At 35.0% G+C, this 26,624-nt stretch overlaps 1 protein-coding gene across 6 annotated transcripts in view; it reads left to right on the top strand.

Annotated features, from left to right (window-relative positions):
- Positions 1 to 26,624, top strand: part of relch (RAB11 binding and LisH domain, coiled-coil and HEAT repeat containing) — a 316,927-nt gene that overhangs the window by 249,765 nt on the left and 40,538 nt on the right. For 4 of the 6 annotated variants that reach the window (XM_039753342.1, XM_039753339.1, XM_039753337.1 and 1 more), the window contains 9 exons: positions 1,581 to 1,704; positions 1,789 to 1,837; positions 5,246 to 5,325; positions 5,405 to 5,511; positions 9,863 to 9,962; positions 14,944 to 15,026; positions 16,128 to 16,191; positions 19,050 to 19,188; positions 20,329 to 20,445. In XM_039753342.1, coding sequence (XP_039609276.1) covers positions 1,581 to 1,704; positions 1,789 to 1,837; positions 5,246 to 5,325; positions 5,405 to 5,511; positions 9,863 to 9,962; positions 14,944 to 15,026; positions 16,128 to 16,191; positions 19,050 to 19,188; positions 20,329 to 20,445 — 863 coding nt within the window. Of the gene's footprint in view, positions 1 to 1,580; positions 1,705 to 1,788; positions 1,838 to 5,245; positions 5,326 to 5,404; positions 5,512 to 9,862; positions 9,963 to 14,943; positions 15,027 to 15,820; positions 15,904 to 16,127; positions 16,192 to 19,049; positions 19,189 to 20,328; positions 20,446 to 26,624 lie in introns of all 6 variants that reach the window. The other 2 variants (XM_039753340.1, XM_039753338.1) reach the window with 1 other exon arrangement.

Here is a 26,624-nt window from a genome sequence, read left to right as displayed (position 1 = left end):
TGGGTTAGGAGGGATTGTGAGTCCAAGGCTGTCTGAGAGGTAATTAAAAATTTTTGTCCAGAATAATGCTAATTTGGTGCAGGCCCAGAACATGTGACCCAGTGAGGCTGGGGATTACTACACTCAAATTAAAGATTTTTTTTTTCTGAAAGGCAGTTTTTTCATAACCAATTTCCACATTCCCAAATCCAGTGTATGGCAACGCAACCACAAAATTCCTTCCTATGCACTCAGATAAATGCTGAAAGTCAGAATTGATTAAAATATTTTTTTAAGCATCAAGGTAGGCTGACAGTTTAACCAGTTTAATAACAAAGTTAATGCAAGTTAATAAAATAAACCATTCTGTTCATCTACCCATCTGTTTATTTACCCAGCTATCCTTTTCAGGCTCATGTGGGCTGGAGCCTGTCCCGGTACAAAGTGGGACCCAATCCTAGATAAGCTCATTATTATTATTTTTGGTTTCTTTTTTTTATGGCTTTTGCCGATTTATTTTGTTTTTTATCTGCACAATACAGAAAAAAAAACATCTGTTTCATACTTTATAGCCAATTGAGAATGAATTGCTGCCTTTTATCCAGCAGGGGTCGCTTGATGCGGAACAGACTTAAGCCATCCATATCCCTTTAGTAACTATGGTGGAAATAATCAAATGAGAGCAGTATGGTAACAAAAGAGATATATGTATTTAACTTGCTTCAAAATGTAATTTCTTCCCCCACAATACAATGAATAATTATTTATAAATACATATCCAGGCCAGAGTGAAGGTAATGGAATGCACAGTTGTCATTCAGTTTCTTCGATGGGGATTGCTGATGCTTATATGAGCGTGGTCCAGCAGGGCATTCAGCATCATTTGGACGACTTCTGGCTTCTCAGTGGTTTCTCCTCATGTTATATACTTGAGGTTTTATGGATCTTGACAGATATGGGCAACTGCCACATGGGCTGTGGTCTTTTCAGACCAATATAGCTTTTTGTACACCTGTTGTAATCACTCATGGCTTCAGCCTGAAAGTAACTATCTGTGAAATTGTTCATAGAGAGAACTTTAAATATGGACAGGGGCCCCTAGCTATTTTAGGCAACTACCCTGCCTTCTACCTGTGACCTCGCGAAAGTTTCATTAAATATGAATTACTAGTTTAAAGCATATATTATAATGTTTATTTAGAAGTCAATATTATGAGACGCGGCATGCCATCAGCACGGCACGCAGATAGTCCTTAAGATCACGCCCTGCATATGTAGGAAGAATTGCAGCAAGGGCGTCCCACTCTCTTGGCCTCTCTCACAAATTTGTTGTGGCGATTTTGTCGGCGTGCATTTGTCAAAAACCAGTTAGCGGGTTTGTCGGCTATCATTTGTCCGTTGCAGTTTTGTCGGGGCGCATACGTATGTCTATCGCGCTTTTGTCGGTGAACCCTTCTACCTGTTTATGTCCATCTATCTGTTTATTAATGCCTTTGAAATAAATTTCACAGATTACACTTGCACACTTCAAAGCTATTACTACATGCCTATATTCTAACACCCATTTTTCTTTCTTTTTTTTTTTTTATTTAATTTTGCAGATTGCCACAACTAATAGAGACAGTTGGCAGGATCAATGTGACATCCACAACATGTGTTCATGAGTTTTCCAGATTTTTTTGGAGACTATGTAGAACTTTTGGAAAAATATTCACAAACACAAAGGTATATAACATTCTAAGCTGTACCATTTAAAGATATAAATTACTTAAGCATTTTAAAAGATAAAATGTATGTTCCTTTTTTTAGGTCAAACCTCAATTCCAAGAAATTCTCAGACTTTCAGAAGAAAATGTTGGTAGGAGAAAATGTCTTGTCTGTTTCTTATGTGTTTGGTTAAAATGTTAATAACCTCCAGTTTTGCTCATTCTTGCCATTAAGCAGTAACATCAGTTACTTAGTAGTAAATTGTGAAAACACCATGATTTGTGTGCTTACCCGTTAGGCAGTTATGTTTCAGTTTATATTAGTATATCTCACACTTAACAACCAAACTCCAACAACTGGTTAGGTGACAACTAAATGTATTTAACAATTATATACAATACAGAAACATGGTACAGCCCTGAGGCAATGTCACACTACTGTCAAGACAGCAGTAACACAATATATACAGCAGTAAACAAACACAACTGCAGATTAAAGAGAAAACGAGCCCTAAAGCTGTCGAGTTGAATCAGACTACTGCTGAAGAATGGAACAGTTTTTGATGAAAATACAGACACTCATCCATTGAATTAATATAGTAGCTAGTATTGTCACATATACAGTGAAATTCTGACATGCTAAATGTTGCCACTCTCTGATGCTATTATGACAAAAAATAACAACTTCATGTAATAAACTAATTAAAAATATCTTCATAATAAGATAGCGATAACTAGTGGTTCAGCATTTGAATTTCTAACAATTTGCATATGTGCAGAAAACTTTCACAGCTTAGTCTACCTCAGCTTTTCAGACGCATTTTTTCTCCCCAAGTTGACAATTTTAGCTGTCTTTTTTTATCTCTGAAGGCACACCTCATATGTAAAATTTCTTTGTCAAATTTGACGGTGTACTTAGACACTTAACTACAGTTTTCCTCACTTTCCCACACAATTTGAAATATCTTGTCACTTTCACATAGCTCAGTTTCCCTTCTGGTTTTCCTTTTTGCTCAAAATAAACAGTTAACACTAGAATTGCCAAAGCCTACGAAAAAACTCGTAAACCCGGCCCACCTTAAATCCATTCGCACCTCTCCATCAGCGTTGTTTGTTTTATAAATGTGTCGACGTGACAAGGCTCGAACCCACGACCTGTTGAGTATGAGTCCGTAGATCTTACTGCTGTACTACCAAAGCAGTCGTGATAATGAAGTACACAAACCTGATTTCTTTTTTCTTCGGTTATAGTCTTGAATAAAAGCGCACTTTTTGTTATACTTGTATCTTTTGTGAAAGTGCTTATTTGATATTTGGACTTCAGTCTTCCCACATTATGCACTTCACGTCAAAATTTTGTTGTTAGTACTAAAACATGAAAAAAAGTTTTTTTGGTATGTGCTGTCATGCTACACTTACTTGGATCTTTGTAGAGACGAAACACACATGAAATGTATCTGTTCCAAATAACAATATATTATTTACACTATACAGCTCCCGGTACCCCACTACCAGATAAACAAGGCTTGAGCTGGGAGAGCATTTTGCCCTTTCTGCAGCAGTGGGGGGATGGGATAGTGGGCTGCTTACTGCTCGAGCATATCGACACATTTACAACACAAAAGACACTGACGGAGAGGTGCGAACGGATTTAAAGTGGGCTGGGTTTACGAGTTTTTTCGTAGGCTTCGGTAATTCTAGTGTTAAACCAGCACTGCTACTGAGAGATTGGAACACTAGACACAATTCCATATTGCTTTTGTGTATGGTTTATTAAATTTAAAGGCACATTATCCACTTTTTTTGTATAAACCAACTCAGAGTTACTAATTTTAAATCCTATGCGTTCAACAAACCGTGACAATTCTCTTGTAACATGACTTGTTTTGCTACCTTTCGCTATGTTTTTATTTGCTCTGTTGTTGTTGTTTGTATACACAGTTACCATTGTTCTCCTCTTCTGACTGTGCTTTCTCATTCACTAGTGATTCACATTACACTTTATTCTTCAGATTGTATTTGTATGACTGACATCTTATTGCATCACATAAAGTCCTTATCCTCATTCCTTCAAGGTTAAAGATGGCAACCAAGGAGGTAAACTGTTACTGCTACTACTAGTTATGCTACTGTTACTACTACTACAACTATACTATTATACTGTTGATGATCCCCTTATTTTCTCAACCATGTATTTGACAAAGAAATATTTTATAGCTTCAGTGCCTATTTATGAAGGCTGAATATTTTTTTCCAAAAAACAGTTTCTGAAAAGCAATGGTTGCCCAGAGAAATCAACATAAAACGTCTGTTGCTGCATTCTGTGGCTGCCAGTTTGCCAAGAATGTGCAGCAGGCTTTGCTGCCAGGTTGTCACGTGGCTGGGGCAGTAGCGATCACGGTAGGAGTGCACTCCAATATGGTTTCTACTTCTTATCATTGTTAAGAGGCAGTCCTACCAGGCGAACATTGTCAGTACCACGACTAGCTGGGGACCAATCAGCTTAAGCTGGAACCTCACATTCGTTTTCGATCACTTGTATCAAAATCAGAGTCTGACAAGTCCTAGTCCAGTTCAGAGATAATAGGCAATATGTCGTCTGCAGAGTATTTTGCTTTACGCATTCACTTTGATCTTTTGCCAGATGTCAGTCCCATTTTTGCTGTTGTTTGCGCCTTGCTACTCACGCGAGCGCAGGAAATCTCAGGCAAACCAATGAATCTAACTTTCCTTCTAGCAACGAGAGTCCAACTAAAATGTAACGGTTAGTTTTTTTCACAGTTTACAGTTCATTACCATCGTCAACTCATCCTTTTGACAAAAGTCGACATCAGCCCTAAAAGAGTTAAGAGCTTGGAGAGTGTTAGAACTGCTCTTATCTAATCTAGAAAAGCTACATATATTTAAAAACTTTATATGTAAAGTTTGCTTCTTCATTTCTTTATGCTTATGTGTAGGTATTTCTTAATTGAAATGGAAAGTGTTATTTAAGAGCAAAATTAAAAGGATTTTCATAAAGACCACTAAGAGAAACAAATTAAAACAATAATGCTGATGTCAGTGGATTTTCTTATTGTACCTGCAGAATAGTGAAAGAAGGAAATACAGGATGTTATCCTTTGTGTCCTATTCATGGAAACAATTAATTTTGCAAACTTTTTCTGATTGATTTCAATGCAAACTAAGGGTTTCACATTACCTGTAATTGTCTGAAAGACTTATCATGAACATAATCACCAGTGTCAGCTATGGCAGTCATAGTTCACAAGTCAGACACCAAAAGAGTTTGCTTCATCAGAAATGGTAGGTTAGCCACTCACCAAAAGCAGCTTCAATAAACCCAAAGAAATATTTTTTTGTTTTTGCCATACATTTTGATTGTCTATCATAGTTTAGAATGGTAATGCCAGCAAGTTCTTGATTGTGCATTATGCCTTGGTGTGCATGCTTTAAAAAAAATCCCCATTTACATTTTCCATAGCCTGATCTTTTATGATTAGGAAAATATTTTGTTTGTGGCAATGCAATTCTTTTATTCTTAGTGTTTTATTTCCTTTTAGATGCCTCAGCAGGAAATGGCATACTTACAAAGGCTACAGTGCCTATCTATGCAACAGGTGTTTTAACGTGTTATAACCAGGTAAGGGAGGACTAAGTCATAACACAACCTGTGCAGTGTTTTTATTTTATGTCTTATCTAGTCTATGCCTTTCATTTAGGATGAAGATAGGAAGCTGCTGGTAGGATTCTTAGAAGATGTAATGACAACACTATCCTTATCACATGCACCACTTGATAGTCTAAAGGCTGCGTTTGTGGAATTGGGGTAAGTCTGTGTATTTATTTTTAATTAATACCAAAATTTTAGGGGACTGCCTTTTATGAAGAAACATTTGTGATCTGTCTGATTAATATTGTTTATTAAAGCAGGTATGTAAGTGATTCATAAGAGCTTGTAAAGCATCTTTGTAGTTTCTAAAGTAGTGATCATTCTGAACATCTAAACAATGTGGCAGTCTTCATATGACAGTTTTTTCGTGTCACTATTTCCATCTTTGACTGATGCTGTTTTAAAGAATTAAAGGAAGAGCTGACATTTCCAACTTGGCTTTGTATGTTTGATGGTAAAATGTTTGTGTAATAGGAAATTAAATCAGGAGTTTAAAAAATACAAACTAGAGAAATGAATGGCATAAATGTATACATTTCCAAATAATAACAATGTTGCGTTTGCTTTGTTTTAAATTCCTACTTTACAAATTAATTAACATTCCAATTGGCCTAGCTGTATCGATTTTAATGACTGATCATGTCAGAATGAAATCAGCTGATAATTAGGAGCACCCTAGCACATAAGACATTGCCCCAGCAGTCCATACAACTATGTTCATGCTTTCAAACCTCACTAATACTGCAAAAGCTGTTCATTATAAACCTAATCTTAAAGCAGTGCATCCACTACCATAATCGAATATTACCAACCAAACAAAGCATTAACTGTCGCAAACCCTGACCATGCTCTTTGACTATTGCAGCACTCTGTATTATATATTCCTGCCTGCTAGTATGTTCACAAACAGTAGAATTTCATGAAACTGCAAAAGTCACACATAACTATTAGCGTGTGGCACCAGCAAGACTTGGGCTGTATACATGTATGATTAATTGATTTCCCATCAAAATTGTGTTTTTGACTTGACTCATTTTTTCAGATTGCAAGAGTTGCAATTATTAATTGTGTAATACATTATAAAAAATAAGCACTGCATATACAGTCCATAATGACAAACCCAATACACATAGTAATAATTATATAACCATGTCACTGGCACACAAGCTTTATGAAAAAAACATTTTCGTTCTCTACTATAATTATTTAGATGTCTGTCAAAAATATTGAATGAGCTGCATGAGATGAGCAATCCACAGTTCCCAACTATTCATGTTAGGGTTTGGATCTGCAATGCTATGCTGACAATGTATGTGCCCAAAAAGAAGTCTGACTGCATTCTCGATACCATTGCTCGCATACTAAAGTGTCTATAGCTGTGGGTGGAAGCTGCCGTTGCATTTTACATAACTGATCTTTTCCTAAATAAGGAGTGGCATTGCAAATATACTTTGTCAGCATGCCTATGTCAATCAAACACCGGAAGCTGTGCAGTCTACTTTGACTTTAAACTGTAGGAAGACAAGTAAATAAATATAAGTAAACAACTTTCGATGTGGCTTTTATATACTGTAAGTAACATATACATGTTTTTTCATATAAAGACCATCAAAAAAACTAAATCACAAACGGAACTTTACAGAATACCTTGGTGAGCTCTGTAGGCCCTGCTGTTTCATTGTAGGACATGTGTGGGGCAGATTCAGTGGCAAGATGACGGTCAACCTGTTGCTGCATCCAAATGGTGCCATCTTTCGTGGACGTTTCTTCTGTGGAATGCTTCTGTTCTCTTTCTCCGATGTAGAACCAGCATCCTCATCTGAGTCCACCTCTGTTATAGCACGTCTTTATTTGAAAGTGCCAAATCTGACTGAGAGTATAAAAGTGAATAATAAAACAAAATGCTACAAGTAAAATAAATTTACACCGGCTGTTACAGACTCAAATAAATCAAATGTAAGTTTTTATTCTATAATAGTAATAATTCAAAACAGTTAATGTGTGAAGGCCCCATGATTGAACCCGCAACCTCTCGACTTGGAGACAGTAGTTCTTACCTCTTCACCAGCCAAGCAGATGTTAATGTGTGTGTGTGTGTGTGTGTGTGTGTTTGTGAGTGTGTCGTACCCTATCCCAATTTCTTTCACTTTGGTTAAATTCTAGAAAAAAAAAAGAACACTTGTTTTGTTATATCTATGTCTGTTATGAAAGTGTTTATTTGATATCTGGACTTCAGTCTTTACACATTATACACTTCGCATCAGCATTTTGCCAATTATTAGTAGAACATGAAAAACGTTTCTGGCCCGGGACTAAGATTTTTTTGTAGGCTTCATGGGTTTCTAGTGTTAAAGCTGTTGTATTATGACGCGACTATCTTACAAGCTGGTGACCCTCAGAAAATTGTCTTCTGATTGAGTTGTGACTTTGGGTCTATCAGATCTCTTTCTATAAGAGTTTTTTCCAGTTTCCAATTGCCTTTGGAAAATGTAGGACATTGTAAATAATAATAATAATAATAATGCTGAATAATGTCTCATTCATTTGTTAATTGACATTTTATTGTCTTTATCAATAAAATTTTCAACTTTCTACAGGGTAATATTGCCCAAGTAGTACTTAAGAGGGTGTAGTAAAACCGTACCTTCCAACTCTGCTTTAAGACAGAGAGTTTTTAAGTAACCATCAGCAGTTGGGACACCTGTGCAAATTGTTTGGTTCAACTTGCAAGTCTTAATTTTCTTTAAATACTGCAGAACATCTGTAGGTTGTAACCTATTAGTTGTTCCATGAAGAAGACCCATTTGTAATATTCCGAAATTTCCTTTTTTTCAGTTTTTGCTATTCTAAACTTTACATTTAAACCTCTTCGACAGTTTACTGCTTACATTTTGACCATTTTGGGTCATTCATTGGAATTTAGCTGATTAAATTTGGAAAAAAAAACTGGAAAACTGAGGTGTTCTAAAACTTTTGACCAGAAGTGTAAAAGAATGAATAAACTTTCCAACTGGTTTTATATGAAAAGATAGTTTTTGATGTATTGTAAAATATTGAGAAAAGATCATTTCCAAATACTGTACTCTTTTCTCCATGTATGATAGAGGTAAAGGAGTTATGCCGATTGTGCTAAACATGATTTTGATGCATTGTAACTTGAAATAAATACAACTTTGATTTTTAAAGCATCAGTATTCCATACTGTCTTAATTATAAATGTAAAATGCTTTCATCAAGGATACTCTGTTTAAAAACAGCTGCTCAAAAATAAGTGGTACGGTGTGAGTGAGGCACAACTCATATTAACTAGTTGGAACCTACACCAGTCTACAACCTGGGCATTAGGGAATGTGTTTGCACCACAATTTAAATGTCCCCAGACTGTATAAAGAGACCACTCAGTATAAATGTGCGAGATAAGCGGTAGATATTGATGAAGAGTTGTAAATGCCGGTAGAGCTTGAAAAGTGGAGCTGGTTTACCTTTTAGATGTTATTGCTTTAATTAACGATTTTGAGGTGTTTGAGACAAGAAAACATTGAACTAGCATTGGAGTTAATGAATGTATAAATATATAATTGTGATGTGCTGATGTCAAATTCAACCATCTATTGCAGTGATTCCCAAACGTGGTCCTGGAGACCCACTGTTTGTACAGGTTTTTGTTCCAGCCAACTTCTGTTTTTAATTGGATTCATTGCCTAATTAAGTATTGGCCAGCTTCTGTCTCTGGGATCAATTTAGAAAGTACAAAACTAAGTTAGGTAATTTTTTTATTAAAATATACTAAGCATTTATTTGGGGGTAATGTTTTATGTTCATTCTGATTTTCAATTTGTTTTTCCAGGTGTTCTGGTTATTCAGTCCCTTATTTACTAATTAGTGGATCTGACCCCAAAGAAGTTGCAGCCTTTCATCATTTAGTATTGTTTCCCTGGTGTCTGTCCTGTTTGTTTTTAATTGTCATTATTCATTTTTAGGATACAACGGTAGTAACAAACTACACAGGAAAATGGCAAAATAATAGGATAAAACTAAAGAGTTAAGCATTTAAATCTATAGCAAAAACAGACATTTCTGAATGACATAAATGTAAAAAGCATACTGCTGTGCTTTTCTGAATGCAGAATAAGCAAAGAGATAAAAAAAAAAAAAACTAAATGAGTTCAGTTATTTTTTGATTGTTAATCTTTTTGGAACATAAACCTGCAGCCACAGTGGGTCCCCAGAACTGAGTTTGGGAACCCCTGATTTACAGAGCTTTGTGTTGCTTTTTTCTTTCTTTTCAAACTAAGATTTAGCCTTCTTGTAGTGGTCATGGTCTACCTTTCCCATACTTTATGAAAAGAGCAGCATTGTCATAGTGAAAAATGACTTACTATAAATGTATGTCTTTAAAAATGTATAAAACGCTCTGCATGACAAATAGATGGAGACATCTCTTTCTTTATATAGTTAATTTTATCAGTGTTATTGTTGCTATAAATAACCTCTTTTGTGTTGTTAGTGCTAACCCAGCTTACCATGAGCTGCTTTTGACCGTCCTTTGGTATGGAGTGGTTCATACATCAGCTCTTGTGCGTTGTACTGCTGCTCGAATGTTTGAGGTATTTTTGTTTTTTAACTTTTATAAATATCCAACAGATATAAATAATATCTTCTACTGTTCATTTGATGCATGGAAAGTGTATGTTTAATGTTAAAATAAATGTCAGAAAAATATTTTTTGTGAACTGTGTGATGGTGCAGAAAGCTATATTTCATGTTGCAGAGCACAAGACAGTACATTCCCCCCTTGATACTAGTAAAAAAAATTTGAAAATAAAATCACTTACTAAACATTACTTAAGAAATCAGTAAATTTTTTAAAGTAAATTGCAGATTTATCAAATTATTTAGTTGGGAATGCAGAATTTACATCCCTTAATGTGTGACTCAAAATTTGTAACATTTACAATATTGCATTTTAATGTTAAGCTTTGTAGCTTATGAGGCAAGATATATAGCTTAGAAAACAATGTCTGCCTAGTTATTTTATAGATGTCATAGTCTTTTTATTTGTCTTTACTAAAATTAAAATGCCTTTAGTGATGGGTTACATGCACTGTTTATAAAATGTAGAACTTAATTGGCGTTTGCACAAAAAGAGAATTCTTTTTTTGTGTGTTTATATCAAGGGTGGAATGACTTGAGTATTTTAAAGTGCTTTAAAGCAAATTTAGTGTTTGTCATCCTGTGTCGATAAGAGCACTTACTGCATATATGCTGCACAGCTGCCACTTGCTGACACAGACACCTATGGATTGCATTGTGAATAAATGCATGCTACAAAATCTCTTTGGATCTGAACATTATCAACTACAGGGAAATACAATGATCTGTATATTAGTAGTGTGCAGTTTAAAGATTAATTTATATTTCTTCTAAAATGTTTTTGTCAGCTTAAAACAGGAAAATGATGGGAAGGTACCACCACAATTGGACGGGGCAGTGTTGTGTGCAGAACCAAATACTCGGCAGTTGTCTTTGAATGTAAAGTTCAAATGCTTTTAAACCAATCCTAAAAATGATATAAATGTTATACATTATAATTGGTCCAGTGTGTCTTTAATGCTATTCTAGATTTTTTTTCCTGTCAGTTGTATATTCTTCTATATAGAACATCACCCATTCATGGTATTTAGTTTGGTGAGCATCTGAGTCCTTGGACTTGAAACCACATTTGGTCTGTGGCTCTGAAGATTTTACTTAGCCTGACTGTAATCTAATTTAACCAAACCACATTATACATATAAATGAAGCAATGCAAATATTTTTGCCTTATTAACAGAACCACTAGTGCATGCAAACACATTTTATCTTTAAACATAATACCTGTGAATATGAATACACTTGTTACAACTTTCACAAAGCTTTACTATGCCACCTCTTCTGTAGATGAGGTGATGTCTTCATTATGGACATAATGTGTTATGACTGGTTATGTAGGCATGAAATCAAAGTGAACTGCACCTACAACATCATAAATTATTACAGTGTGATCATGCCCCCAATAGTTTTGACTTTGAACTTGTTTGATGCTGGAGGACCGTGTGTTTACTATTATTTTTGTTATTTTAATTCTCGGTTATGCCTTTGCATCGCTTTTCATCCCCATTTATGAAACACTGCTCGCTCCCAATCTGAATTTATGTTGTATTAGTTCAGGATTATTCACAGAATGTTGCATGTGGTGATATTTCATTTCAGGAGTCAACATTCTTAACATCAGACTTCACTCATGTTTAAAAGAAAAATAAGTAGATCCTATCCAGTGGCTCATGATACCATTGCATCCTGAGTTCTAAGTTGCCATTATAGAGCTAGGTCTGCAAGGCATCTCAGTCTCATTAAGGAAATAACATTGTCTCAATCCTTTATAATTAGGAACAAAAAGGACCTCATCTGTAAAAGAGCAACACTGACCAAACTTTGCCGTCTTGGAACCATGTACAGTCAAAGTTAAAAGTATATGAGCCCCTAAGAATTATCTATATTTATGTCTAATTCCCATATAAAACATAGTTGTATCTTCATGTCAGTCACAATAATGAACAAACACAGTCTCCTATAACCAAAGATACACAGATTTTCAGAGAATTTTAACCATATTGAATAAATCATTTAAACTATGAAACTGAAGGTTAGAAATAGTAAGTGAACCCTAAGCTAATGACTTTTTAAAAAGCTCATTGCAGAATTTAGTACACCTGGAGTCCATTTAATGAAACGAGTTCAGAGGTGTGGCCTAGAATTACTTCGATTGATAAAAAAAACTATAAAGTTTAAAGACAAGAAGCATATCCAGATGGGGAATCATGCCTCACACAAAAGAGCTGTCTGAAGAGCTATGATCGAGAATTGTTAATCTATATAAAGCTGGAAAGGGTTACAAAGTCATCTCAAAGATTTGAGATATTCCTCAGTCTACTGTTAGGCAAGTTGTCTATAAATAGAGACAATTTGGTATTGTGGCTACTCTGCCTAGAAGTGGGCGCCCTCCCAAGATGACCCCAAGAGCACAACGCAAAGTCAGCAATGAGGTAAAGAAGAACCCTAGATTGGCAGCAAAAGACTTGGAGAAGTAATTGGCACTGGTTAACATCTCTATTCATGAGTCAACTATACGCAAAACATTGAACAAGAAAGGAGTCCAAAGCAGGACATCAGGAAGGAAGCCACTACTATCAAAAAAGAACATTGCTAAACACCTGAAGATTGCGAAAGAGCACTTGGACATTCCACAACGGTACTGGGAAAATGTTCTGTCGAGTGATGAAACCAAAACTGAACTATTTGAGAGGAACAAGTAGAACTTCATTTGGCATAAAAAGAGCACTGCTTATCAACATCAAAAAATCATCCCTACAGTAAAGTATGGTGGTGGGAACATCACGATTTTGGCCTGCTTTGCTGCATCAGGGCCTGGACAGCTTGCCATCATTGAGGGGAAAATGAATTCACAAGTTTATCAATAAATTCTCCAGGATAATGTGAGGGTGTCTGTCAACTTAAACTCAGGAGTGGCTGAGTGATGCAACAGGACAATGACCCCAAACATCGCAGCAAATCCACAGCACAGTGGCTTCAGAAGAACAAACTCCACCTTTTGGAGTGGCCCAGTCAGAGCCCAGATCTCAGTCCTATTGAGATGTTGTGGAATGACTTGAAGAGAGCCATACACAGAAGACAATCAAAGAATATGGAAGAGTTAAGGCAGTTCTGCAGGGAAGAATGGGCTAAAATTCCCCCCACACAATATGCAGGTCTGATCTGCAGTTACATGAAGCTCCTGGTTGAGGTCATTGCTGCAAAAGGAGGGTCAACCAGTTATTAAATCCCAAAGTTCACTTACTTTTTCTACTACCACTGTGAACGTTGATTGCGTCTGTAAAATAAAGACATGAAAGAGTAGATTTTTTTGTGTGTCATTGGCTTAAGCTCATTGTGTATATCGGTACCTGTGACTTAGATGAAGATCTGATCACTTTTTATGACCAATTCATGCAGTAAACTAGATAATTCCAAAGGTTTCACATACTTTTTACTTTGACTGTACTGTCCCTTACTGACAGGAATTTAGGTAATTTTCCAAACTATGTTGGTGTCCATAGATAAGTTGCTTCCTCAGAATCCTGCCTTCTGGTGGCCCCTCTTTTACCCTCAACAAGAAGTAGAGGAATTATTGCAATTCCTATTCACATTGCAAGTGTGTTTCTCTTTCTCCTCTCATTAGTCTGCATCTAACCATTCCTCTGTACTCTTTATTGTCTTCTACAGTTTTTTATCAGCATTTAGCCATGTTGTCCCCAACTGATGATGACATATAAATGCATGAATTAGGAAATAGCAAATTTTATTCAGTGTCTGTGTTTGTTGTATATTGGATTGAAATGTGAAACCTAAGTATATTCATAAGACCATCTATGAAGAAACTAATCAGGTTTAGTGTAAATCATTAAATCAGTAAAAGCAGGTGGTGAATACAGAAATAGCAGAATGTAATGCAGAAAACTAAACCAGAACTTATTGTATGAAGAGACCATACAAGAAATTTGACACTCTTTTTTTTTTTTGTATATTTTTTGTAGTTGAACTCCAACCTTTATTCGTGCATTGAATGCAGTGCATCATCATAGGTTCTTATGGTTAATGTTGTCACGTGTACAGAATACAGTGATATTGTCATTTGCATATCCCATTTAACATGTTGCAATTCTCTGGCGCCATGATCAGCGACTAGAATAGCTTTGCTTTAAGACCTACTGTATTTCTTCCATATTTGAAATAACTTGCTTTGAGGAAAAGAATGGGTTATTGCTTGAGGCTAAGGAATGCTTAAGATATTTTCCCCATGCAAATTAATGGTAATAGATAACTTTTTTAACTCAAAGTATTATTTAGGAGGAAGTACAAGTGAGAGATCTAAACCAATTCCAATATTTCAACCCAAACATGATCTACGAGCACCCAGCAATTCTGCATTAGTTTCTGTTATTTTAAAAAAAAATCAATAATTAACGCGATTGTTCTTTACCAGTCAGGTTAAAACTGGCCAGTGACACTATGATGCATGTTGAACAGGCTTCTGCCATATTCGTCTGCTATTCAGATGGCAATATTTATGTATAGGTTCTTAAATTTCAGTTTTATTATTGGCTTTATTTTATGAGATTAATATTGTTAACTAAATAACACATTTTTCATGAAAGTCTGAAAGTTCAATTTTATTTGAAACTGTACACTCCAGTTGTGGTGGTACTCTTAATCTGATGACTGTTTTCTTTAAGATTGCCAAAGCAAAAAAACAGAAAAAAACACCCATTAAATTATCTAACAATAAATTATATGTGATTTGCATCTGTGTTGAGCAGTACTGTACAGTTATTTGCTTGGCCTCTAAATTTTTTGTTTGCTCCTCCTTTGCTTTTGTTATATTTTTGTGTTCTTGTCGTCTTTTTTTCTCCTTTCTCTCTTGTGGTGTGCCATGACACTCTGCTCGTTCTTTCCATACATCCTGCGTGACATCACCCTGCTGTGACCAATCAGCTGTTGGTGAAGGGGGTGAATGAAACTCTAGTAGCTCAGAGAGTTGTTCCAGCACTTATTACACTCTCCAGTGATCCTGAAATGTAAGTGTATTCTAGCCTTGTTCATCAGACATTCCTTTTAGTCTTGGTTTCTTAGTCAACAACCCACCCATAATATGGCCATACAGTAACTCCCTTTATTTTGTTTTTGATTTGTTTATTAGTCAGAAATAATTTGTGAAAGATTGGGATTTTGCTAATCTTTTTATCCCTTCAAGAAATTAAACAAACTGTAGAAATCTAATTCCTCATGTAATCAAATTTGAGCTTTGTATTAACTACCAGAAAGTTTAATAATACTTCAGTTTTTGGTGGTGATGAGAGCAGAAACTATCATAGAAAGCATCAAAGAAAATGATGTAACATCTTAGCATTGGGGGAAAAAAATTACTTTTCCTGCTCTGAGTACAGCACGCATTTGTAGTGTTACACTATTAGAAAATGGTGTTTTGTTCAAGTATTGTATTTTTGGCTCAGTTAAAGCACATCTAAAGAAAATTTATGTAAGAATTTAAAAAATAAATATTTCTACCAATAAATAAATTGTTATTAAATATTTTATCAAAGGGCATATATCAGTATTTAAACACAATGGGTAGCTCTTTGAAGCCAAGAAAGAGGAATGTGCTTTGCTGTTCTTTTATTCACTAACCTTTCTCACAGGTGATTGAGGCTGCTAACTAATCGCTGGAGTAAATGCATGTCAGGCCTTGACACACACCTTTGCATGGGTGTCCCGCTAGTCTGCCTGCCCATCCGCAGTCACATTTAACCCAGGTCCTCGCCCTTTTTTTTTTCACCCACCCGTTTCTCTTTTGCATTTTGATCGGTTGCAGCTGATTCTCCAAGGCATGAGCGAAGCCCTTATTGACAAGCGGGTAGCTCCGGCCCTTGTTACCTTGTCCAGTGATCCCGAATTGTGAGTTGAAAGACTGAGACCTTAAGTAGAAACCTGTTTGTTTCTTTAGCATTGTCCTGGTTTTGACTTTTTAATTGACATTTGAATGAACATTTGTCTAATTCCATGCTTGCTTACTAATTACTTTAAAGCATTTTTTTTAAAATAAATTCAAGTATTTTTTTAATGATTAGTCTCAAGCCAATGATACAAATGTGATTCTCCTCTCTGTTGTTATATTTTAGCTCAGTTAGAATAGCAACAATACCAGCATTTGGAACAATAATGGAAACTGTAACACAAAGAGAAGTAAGTATTTTTTTATTTTTTAATTATGTAATTGTGTATATTTTTATTGTAAAGCAGATATGAAGGTACATTAAAGGTTAAGGTTCCAGCCTGGAAATCCCAGTTTAATTGGTAGCTTTTCTTTTTTCTTTAAATAACACTAACTCAAAAATTGTGCTGGAGTTTCAAGTTGTCAAATGATGACTTCTTTACTCAAATGCCGTTTTATTAATCTGGGATGGAGGAGGTGAAACTTGATGCTGGGCAGGTGTGATACCAGGAGTCCTCCTGCAGGTGTTCCTCCATTCTAAGGAGGGAAACAAATATTTTACCCCATTACCAATCCTTTAGACTCGCCAAACCTTGTGACAGTATGTATATATAGTTGGATTAGAAGTAGTGTTTAAAAAAGTGAAATTGCATCATTTATGCTTCTGGAACCACATTATTAAACAAGAAAAGTACTTTGAAGTTGAAAGATGTCCTTTCGAACAGGTCAGCATCATAGTTTTATCACTATTCAAAACTCCTAAGATTTTTTTTAATTAAAAAAATTATGTTCAGTGTTTATTTACTAGAGCATATTTGAGTACAATTTCAGCGGTGGTCCTGAAGATGCTATGATAATTTAAAGAAAATGGGGGGGGGAAAGTCACACAAGAAATTGTATGAATATTGGAAAGGTAGCATGTATAATGCATTAATTTTGTTCAGAATCATTAATTATTTCATGAGGTGAGGTTAGTGGAGGTTATTACATAATTTTGAGGTTGTTAATTTGTGCCATGTATTATTAGAAAAGAAGTAAAACTGATAATGTGACTTTATGCTTCTGTAACTTCATTTACAGAGCTAAGCTTACTTGAATGTATAGTATATGGTAAATATTTCTCAAACATGCTACATGCTGCAGGATTTCCTAGAAACAATTGTAAACATTTCAACATGGTACAGATCCTGGTACATATCGTCACACCGATTGTCACAGTAGCATCCACTTCCATTTTCCCTCCAAAGCTGAAACCTTCTATTAAAATTTGATGATGTTAATGTTTCAGTTGTAATTGAACAAAAGCAACCAATTTTTCATTCTTTAAAAAATATGGCAGTTGTACTTCTATAAATAGTGAATTGTTTTGAATGCCAATAAAGCAGGACATTTAATATTTAAATTATTATTTCTCAAATTACATATATGTATGATTATAATATTTTACAAGACAGTAAATAAGTGCATATATATTTAAGTTGTTGTACAATTTTAATACATGTTATTTGAGTGGAAATTGTGGATTTGTCTTTTTTTTTTTTCTACACCAAAATCTAAATTTCCAACTTGTGTATTTTTGGAATAATTTCCTCTGAGAACCATCCCTGTAATTGTTTAGTTCATTTTATGAAAGCAGCTAATATATAACATATATATAACGGTCTGATCTCACAAGAGTGTTCACACATTCGATGTTTTCATTGGTTTTCGAAGTTGAAGTCCTCCCTGAACGGTGTTCATCTTCAACATGTTTTCTGCCTTCCAAAAATGATTTGTGCCAGCGAAAAACTTGAGCTCGGGATAAAGAATGTTCCCCATAGGCCTGTTTTAACTTTTCAAACGTCACACTTGCCGTTGAATGGCACAATGTTGCTCCAAATTCCGCTGTTCCATTTTGCGTGACGCACAACCAAAAACACAACTTCGCTAATAGCAGTTACAAAAATCACGCAGTTAATGGAAGGAGTTTAAACTCGCACTGAGCTATGGGAGGGTACTGATACACGTGCTCTATCAAGGACAACAGCGCAGCGTTGCCAGATCGCTTGCAGTGTTGCCAGTCTCATTACTTTTCTGCCACACGTATGTATATATATATATATATATATATATATATATATATATATATATATATATATATATATTTATTTTTTTTATGTTAGCTGTATTTGTACCACTCTCCTTTTTATCCCTTTTTAATTTTTTCTCTATATACATATTTTTCCTTCCTGTGTATGTATTCATTTCTTGCATACAGTCCCAGATAAGCAACCTATTATACTGCTTTGTACTGCTCTTCATTTGACAGTGTTTACAGTGAATATAGCATTACATTTTTTTCAGTGTGTCCCAAAAGCACTCATTTAGCAGTTGGTTAAGGTACATTTGTTAAAAACTGCGGCAGAGCGTCATATTCCTCCCTTCTTTTCATTGAAATAAGAACCCAAGCCTCTGTCCCTTAAGACACTATTTACCCTTTGTCTGTATAACACCTGGTTACCCTTGTTGGTTTTGAATTCATTTGTCTGCATAATTAAACTCCTGTTAATATTGAGAAACATTTATTTCTCTTATCTTTTTGCTGCTTTAGAAACATTCAGAAAACTGATGAAATAAGAGCCCATCATGATATCCCCAAAGACATTATTAATGAATTATTTAACACTTGGTTACTTAAGCGTGTTTTTATATGTTTCTTCTGTAAAATGTTACAATTAAGAAATGTGTATTTTAGAAGTAGCTTTCAATTTTATCTTATATCAATATTTATGTATAGTATAGTCCCCTTTAGTAAAATTGAGATTTTTTTTTATTTTATAGCGGTTATTTTGAAATTACAGTAAACTCCTCTGTAAAGCAGATAAAATACCCATAATAAGCAAGATTTTAATCTTTAAAGTTTTTTTATGTTATGTTCTCTTATTTTTTTTTTCAACATAAGCTATGTTTTGATAAGGAGTTTAGTAAGGCAAAATGGAAATTGATGTTACTGTACATAATAGTTTTCAATTATTTAACTATTATTTCAATGTGTGTAAAGTATAAATTATATACCATAGATGTGATTACTTCTACTGATAATGAATTTCCACTTTCTTTACAATTTCAGCTTTTGGAAAGAGTTAAAATGCAATTAGCTTCCTTTTTGGAAGACCCTCAATACCAGGATCAACATTCTTTGCACATGGAGATCATCAAAACATTTGGCCGAGTTGGGCCAAATGCAGAACCCAGGTTTAGGGATGAATGTAAGTGTGCTTAAAATATATCAAAGCTGTAAACCCAAATAATTTTGTTTTCTGCTATAAAACTATACATAATTTAGATTTTTACAGTTCCATGAAAAAATATTTATCCTTTCTGATTTTCTGCATTTTTTTAATGCTTTTCAAAGAGAATCTGCTTTTGAATAAAAGTGACCCCATGAGAAAGTATTTTAAAATTTTGATACTTTTTCATTTATTAATGATAATTATGCATAGGTTAGTACTTTAAATGTAAAAAGTAAATATAATTATGGAATGAATAATTTGAAATGCTGCGTATTGTAGCAAATTCTTCTATAATTGTAGGTCACTCTCTCATAATGCTTTGGAGAAATGAAGGTTAATTATCTTGTGAAACTTCTTCAGCCTTGTTAAATTTGTCACTTTGTAAGAAAGACACACTCATTTTAGGTATACCTGCAATATGCAAGTAGGGTTTATGGGTAAATATTGACTAGGTCATTCTAGTACTCAGGATATCTTTTGCTTCATCTGCTCTGATTAAGATTTGGTCATGTGTTTCAGATTATTGGTTGTATAGACTAACTCTTTTTCCCATTGAAATTTATTTTTAATCTTTTGACTTTAATGCTGGTAAATGTTTGTAAACCTAAGACAAGTACTTATGATGTTCTTAGTGAACAATATTTTTTCCATCCTACTCTCATAAGGTATATCACATTAGCAACCATAGCTACTTCTTCAAACACTGACTGATATTCCTTGTATTCTCCAATGGGCTCATTTGGCTCCGAATGATGTTCATTGAAACCCTGTGGACTATGAAATGGCAATTATTTGTAATATATTTGAGTTTCTAGAGGTTATTTTGATATTAAAGTCATGTGCCTCTAAATGTGTGGTGGTGACCTCTTTAATGTTAAGGGCATAGGTTATTCTGATTTGCATTGGGCAGGCTGACTTTAATTTGAAATGATAGCTAAAGTTTTCATACAGCTGATCTAAAATAATTTTTCTTGACAGAGTAATAAACATTTTATGGGTTTTGTTCAGAAAGGTAATTTGAACAATGACTTTTTCTTGTTATATATATATATATATATATATATATATATATATATATATATATAGTATATTGACATTTTGTTTCTTTTTTTTTAGTTGTACTGCCTCATTTGCACAAACTGGCTCTTAGTAATAATATGCAGACAGTGGAGAGTAAACGGCTCGACATTGCTACACAGCTCTTTGAGTCCTATAGTGCACTTGCCTGCTGCTGTATCCTTTTATCAAATAGATTAAAAGCCATTTTTTTTTTAAAGTTTATTCATTTAAGAAATCTTTCCTGTTATTGAAGGAATAGCTGTAAACTTGATTATTAATTGCTTTACATTGTATCACTTATGCAGTTTATACTGTAGTATGTTGATTTATAGTCCAGCAATTTTGCAATAAGTACTGTTTACATTAATGACACAGAAGGCTCAGTGTCAGCTGCAGCTACTGTATTGTATATCCTCAAAATGTGATTATTTCAAGTCACTTTTCTTGTAATTTCCAGATAACTATAAAATAAACTTAATCAGAATGTGTCTGTCTGTATTCTGTAAGGTCATACATTTAAGTTGAGCCACTGTTTGCACTTCTATATTATGTCCCATTATAAATAACATAGATGAAGATACTTAAAACAAGTAATAATAGTAATATACATAATTAATTAAAAGATACATTATGTATTCACTAATATTCTTTGATTTTCATTTGCTTCCTCATTAACTATCAGTATTAAGTTTTATATGACCTTCTGGATCTTGAAAAGAAAGGCTGCATCTAAATATTTTGTGAAATCTTGACAGATAAAGAAATGGCACATTCATTGTGGTTAATAGGAATTTCTTTATCGCTATAAGGTTTCTGAATTACAAAATCCTAAATCCTAAATTGTCCGGTGGGTTGGGGGTGTGTGCACCCTGTGTTGGCTGGGATTGGCACCAGCAGACCCCCGTGACCCTGTACTTAGGATATAGCAGGTTGGATAATGGATGGATGGATAACTTAGGGACTAATAAATAGAATTAGAGGATTAATGGAGAACTAGATAGTGTAGGTAAAGCCTACAAGAAAATCTTGAACCTTGTGACATACTACAAAAAGAGTAATAGCTTGAATTTTCATTTTGCTCTACAATAATTGCATAAAATATATGGCATATCAGAAGCACAATACCATTTTCATACAAAATTCCAACACATCTAGACTATAGGACCTATAAAAATGCAAACAAATTTGTATTTAAAAATCTTTTAAATGAGGAAATTAAAAGTGAGTTTAGAACTGGGCTGTCCTTATAAGCCATTTTTGTACTAAGTATGGTTCTATTCACTTTTTAAATATTGTGTTTGTAAAATATTCAACGAATATAAGTGTAAAGATTATAAAGCAGTTAATGATACTTAATAGTTTGAGGATGAGGTTTGTATTTGGATGCCTAGCTTTACTTAAAAACAAAGGATTAAAAAAATTAAATGGAGCAGTCTGTTAAAATGTTCAAAAATAAAGAGAAAGAAAATTCATGCTTCCTTCTTCATACTTCCTTCAAGCAATTCTTGGTGGAAGCCTCTTTTCTTATAGTAACAGTCATGATTCACTTTTATTAATATCTGACTTTGCACAGCCAAATGGTGTGGTTTTTGCATTTTTCCCCCCAAGCTGACTAAAGATCATCTTTCAACTTCAGTTGCAATGTCTGTCTAAAGATTTTTTTTTTCTTAATATAACTACAAGGTTTATTGTGCCACAACACAATATTTGCTTGATGTCCTTTTCCAGCTTAATGTGAATTCTTCTTCCTTGTTCTTGGTAGACTGTATGTGTTTGGGACCATGAATCTTTCACTTGATCCTCATATACAGTGGTGTGAAAAACTATTTGCCACCTTCCTGATTTCTTATTCTTTTGCATGTTTGTCACACAAAATGTTTCTGATCATCAAACACATTTAACCATTAGTCAAATATAACACACGTAAACACAAAATGCAGTTTTTAAATGATGGTTTTTATTATTAAGGGAGAAAAAAAATCCAAACCTACATGGCCCTGTGTGAAAAAGTAATTGCCCCCCTTGTTAAAAAATAACCTAACTGTGGTGTATCACACCTGAGTTCAATTTCCGTAGCCACCCCAGGCCTGATTACTGCCACACCTGTTTCAATCAAGAAATCACTTAAATAGGAGCTGCCTGACACAGAGAAGTAGACCAAAAGCACCTCAAAAGCTAGACATCATGCCAAGATCCAAAGAAATTCAGGAACAAATGAGAACAGAAGTAATTGAGATCTATCAGTCTGGTAAAGGTTATAAAGCCATGTCTAAAGCTTTGGGACTCCAGCGAACCACAGCGAGATCCATTATCCACAAATGGCAAAAACATGGAACAGTGGTGAACCTTCCCAAGAGTGGCCGGCCGACCAAAATTACCCCAAGAGCGCAGAGACGACTCATCCAAGAGGTCACAAAGACCCCAGGACAACGTCTAAAGAACTGCAGGCCTCACGTGCCTCAATTAAGGTCAGTGTTCACGACTCCACCATAAGAAAGAGACTGGGCAAAAACGGCCTGCATGGCAGATTTCCAAGATGCAAACCACTGTTAAGCAAAAAGAACATTAGGGCTCGTCTCAATTTTGCTAAGAAACATCTCAATGATTGCCAAGACTTTTGGGAAAATACCTTGTGGACTGATGAGACAAAAGTTGAACTTTTGGAAGGCAAATGTCCGTTACATCTGGCGTAAAAGGAACACAGCATTTCAGAAAAAGAACATCATACCAACAGTAAAATATGGTGGTGGTAGTGTGATGGTCTGGGGTTGTTTTGCTGCTTCAGGACCTGGAAGGCTTGCTGTGATAGATAGAAACATGAATTCTACTGTCTACCAAAAAATCCTGAAGGAGAATGTCCGGCCATCTGTTCGGCAACTCAAGCTGAAGCGATCTTGGGTGCTACAACAGGACAATGACCCAAAACACACCAGCAAATCCACCTCTGAATGGCTGAAGAAAAACAAAATGAAGACTTTGGAGTGGCCTAGTCAAAGTCCTGACCTGAATCCAATTGAGATGCTATGGCATGACCTTAAAAAGGCGGTTCATGCTAGAAAACCCTCAAATAAAGCTGAATTAAAATTCTGCAAAGATGAGTGGGCCAAAATTCCTCCAGAGCTGTAAAGACTCATTGCAAGTTATCGCAAACGCTTGATTGCAGTTATTGCTGCTAAGGGTGGCCCAACCAGTTACTAGGTTCAGGGGCAATTACTTTTCACACAGGGCCATGTAGGTTTGAATTTTTTCTCCCTAAATAATAAAAACCATCATTTAAAAACTGCATTTTGTGTTTACTTGTGTTATATTTGACTGATGGTTAAATGTGTTTTGATGATCAGAAACATTTTGTGTGACAAACATGCAAAAGAATAAGAAATTAGGAAGGGGGCAAATAGTTTTTCACACCACTGTAACTCACTGTCTTGGCCACCGAGATGCCTTACAATGAGGACCAGCTCAGCATTGCTATATATATATATATATATATATATATATATATATATATATATATTATTATTATTTTTTTATTTTTTTTCTTTTAGTCAATTTCTGCATATGGGACCACAGAACTACCCCCCACATGCAAGTTTGTTAGAAAAATCTATTGTACTTCTATAATGTTACATTTTCATGGAAAAACCTAAATAGTATTAAAACCGGTTACTTAATTTTCTAAAACAAAATGTTTTATATTTAAAAATTAAATTGTTTGCAAGAACTGATGTGTGTAATGTTAAAATTATAATAATATTAAAATTATTAGGTCCCACTTTAACTAATCAAGAACATAATAACTAGGATAAAATCAAGGGGCACACTCCTGGGTATAGAGAAAAATCAGATTGGCAAAAAGTAGTTATTTAAGATATGGAAGACTTTTAGCTCAACAAATTCACAAGCAAGAAGTCCGCAACGCAATCCCTATAATCACCAACATGAACAAAGACAAAATCATCGACCACAGAAATATGCACACATTTAGAGACTACTATAAATCCTTATATTCTACTGACTTTAAATAAGACAACACACAATCTAATGCATTTCTGGATACATTACAGATACCACAAATAGACACTTTTAGTGCGGAGAAACTCAATAAATCTCTGGCGTTATCAGAATTACTAGATGCTATAAAGTCACTTCAAGGCGGGAAAGCAGCAGACCCTGATGGCTACCCTGCAGAATTTTATAAGAAATTCTTCGCTCGACTAGCTCCCCTCCTATTAGCAACATTTACAGAAGCCAGAGACAATCAAACTCTTCCACAAAGTTTTCGCCAAGCATTAATCAGTTTTTCCTAAACAAAATAAGGACTTATTACAATGTGCATCATACAGACCAATTTCACTTTTGAATAATGATGTTAAAATACTCTTAAAAATCATAGCTAGAAGGATGGAGAAAGTGCTCCCTTCGGTATTATCACAAGATCAAACTGGATTTATCAAGGGTCGACACTTATCTTCAAATCTTCAACGCCTATTTAATGTAATATACTTACCAACTAAGTCAAACACCCCAGAAATAATAATATCATTGGATGCAGAAAAAGCATTTGACATGATTGAATGGAAATATCTTTTTACTACATTAGAGAAATTTGGGTTTGGCCTGAACATTTGTGCATGGATCAAACTACTATATGCCAATCCAGAAGCTTCAGTTTGTATCAACAACATTTGTTCAGACTACTTTAAAGTAGAACATGGTACCAGACAAGGATGCCCCTTGTCACCTCTGCTGTTTGCAATCGCCATTGAACCACTGGCAATACACTGTCGAAATGCTGATCAGATAAAGGGGATTATCAGAGAGGGACTGGAACAAAAAATTTCTCTCTATGCAGATGATATGGTACTGTATATATCAGACCCACAAAATTCTGCGCCTGCAGTCTTAACAGCACTTACAGAATTTCAAAAGATCTCTGGTCTCAGAATTAATCTGAATAAAAGTGTACAGTCAACCCTCGTTTATCGTGGTTAATCTGTCCCAGACTCTGCCGTGATAAATGAATTTCCGCGAAGTAGAATTCTTTATTTATAAATCGAATATTTTCACAGAGCATAGCAAACCTGTTTACGACCTTCTAAATACATTTTCTAATATTATTAGAGCCCTCTAGACATGAAATAACACCCTTTAGTCAAGTTTAAACTTTGCTCTATGACAAGACAGAGATGACAGCTCCGTCTCACAATTAAAAGAATGCAAACATATCTTCTTCTTCAAAGGAGTGCGTGTCAGGAGCAGAGAATGTCAGAGAGAGCAAGAAAAGCAAACAATCAAAAATCAATAGGGCTGTTTGGGCTTTTAAGTATGCGAGGCACCGCCGGACAAAGCAGCTGCAAGGAAGGCAGCAATGTGAAAGTAATCTTTCAGCATTTTTTAGAGGAGCGTCCGTATCCTCTAAGCCAGTTTGCGAACAGCCCCTCCATCAGGAGCAGAGAATGTCAGAGAGAGAGACAGAGACAAGCAAACAATCAAAAATCAATACATGCTGTTTGGGCTTTCAAGTATGCAAAGCACCACACGGGAAGCATATCGTATATCATTGAGGAGTTTTATTTAATATGTAATACGTGCTCTGATTGGGTATCTCCTCAGCCATCTTGCAATAGCGTCCCTTGTATGAAATCAACTGGTCAAAGCAACTGAGGAAGCACGTACTATAAATTAAAAGACCCATTGTCCGCAGAAATCCGCAAACCAACGAAAAATCCGTGATCTATATTTAGATATGCTTACATTTAAAATCCATGATAGTGTGAAGCCGCAAAAGTCAAAGCGCAATATAGCGAGGGATCACTGTACTCTTTCCAGTGAATTCTCAAGCATATAATATTAGTTTAGACACCCTACCTTTTTATCATCCTTCATCTCACTCTAGCTGGAAGAATTAACACTGTTAAGATGAATATTCTTCCTAATCTCCTTTTTTTATTTCAAAACATTCCAATATACATCAATAAATCATTTTTAAGCAATTAGATTCAGCAATAACCTCATTTATTTGGAACTCGAAACATCCACGTATCCAAAGAGCGACCCTACAAAGACAAAAGGCAGAAGGTGGCATGGCTCTACCTAACTTCTAGTTTTATTACTGGGCAGCAAACATACAAGCTATAAAACCCTGGACACAAATAGATGAACATACAGAGGCCTGGTCTGCAATAGAACTAAAATCCTGCAGTACTTCTTTATATTCCCTGCCCTGTGCCCTAGTAAATGCAAGTTATCGGCAGTATACTAATAACCCAATTGTGCTTCATTCACTCAGAATATGGGACCAATATAGAAAGCATTTTAAGATGGAGAATCCTTTATCAGTGGCACCTCTGCAA

The sequence above is a fragment of the Polypterus senegalus genome, chromosome 5 (genome assembly GCF_016835505.1).
Source record: "Polypterus senegalus isolate Bchr_013 chromosome 5, ASM1683550v1, whole genome shotgun sequence".
Taxonomy (NCBI): Eukaryota; Metazoa; Chordata; class Cladistia; order Polypteriformes; family Polypteridae; genus Polypterus; species Polypterus senegalus.
The sequence above is the reverse complement of the archived record's forward strand: the minus strand, read 5'-3'. Positions and strand labels throughout refer to the sequence as shown.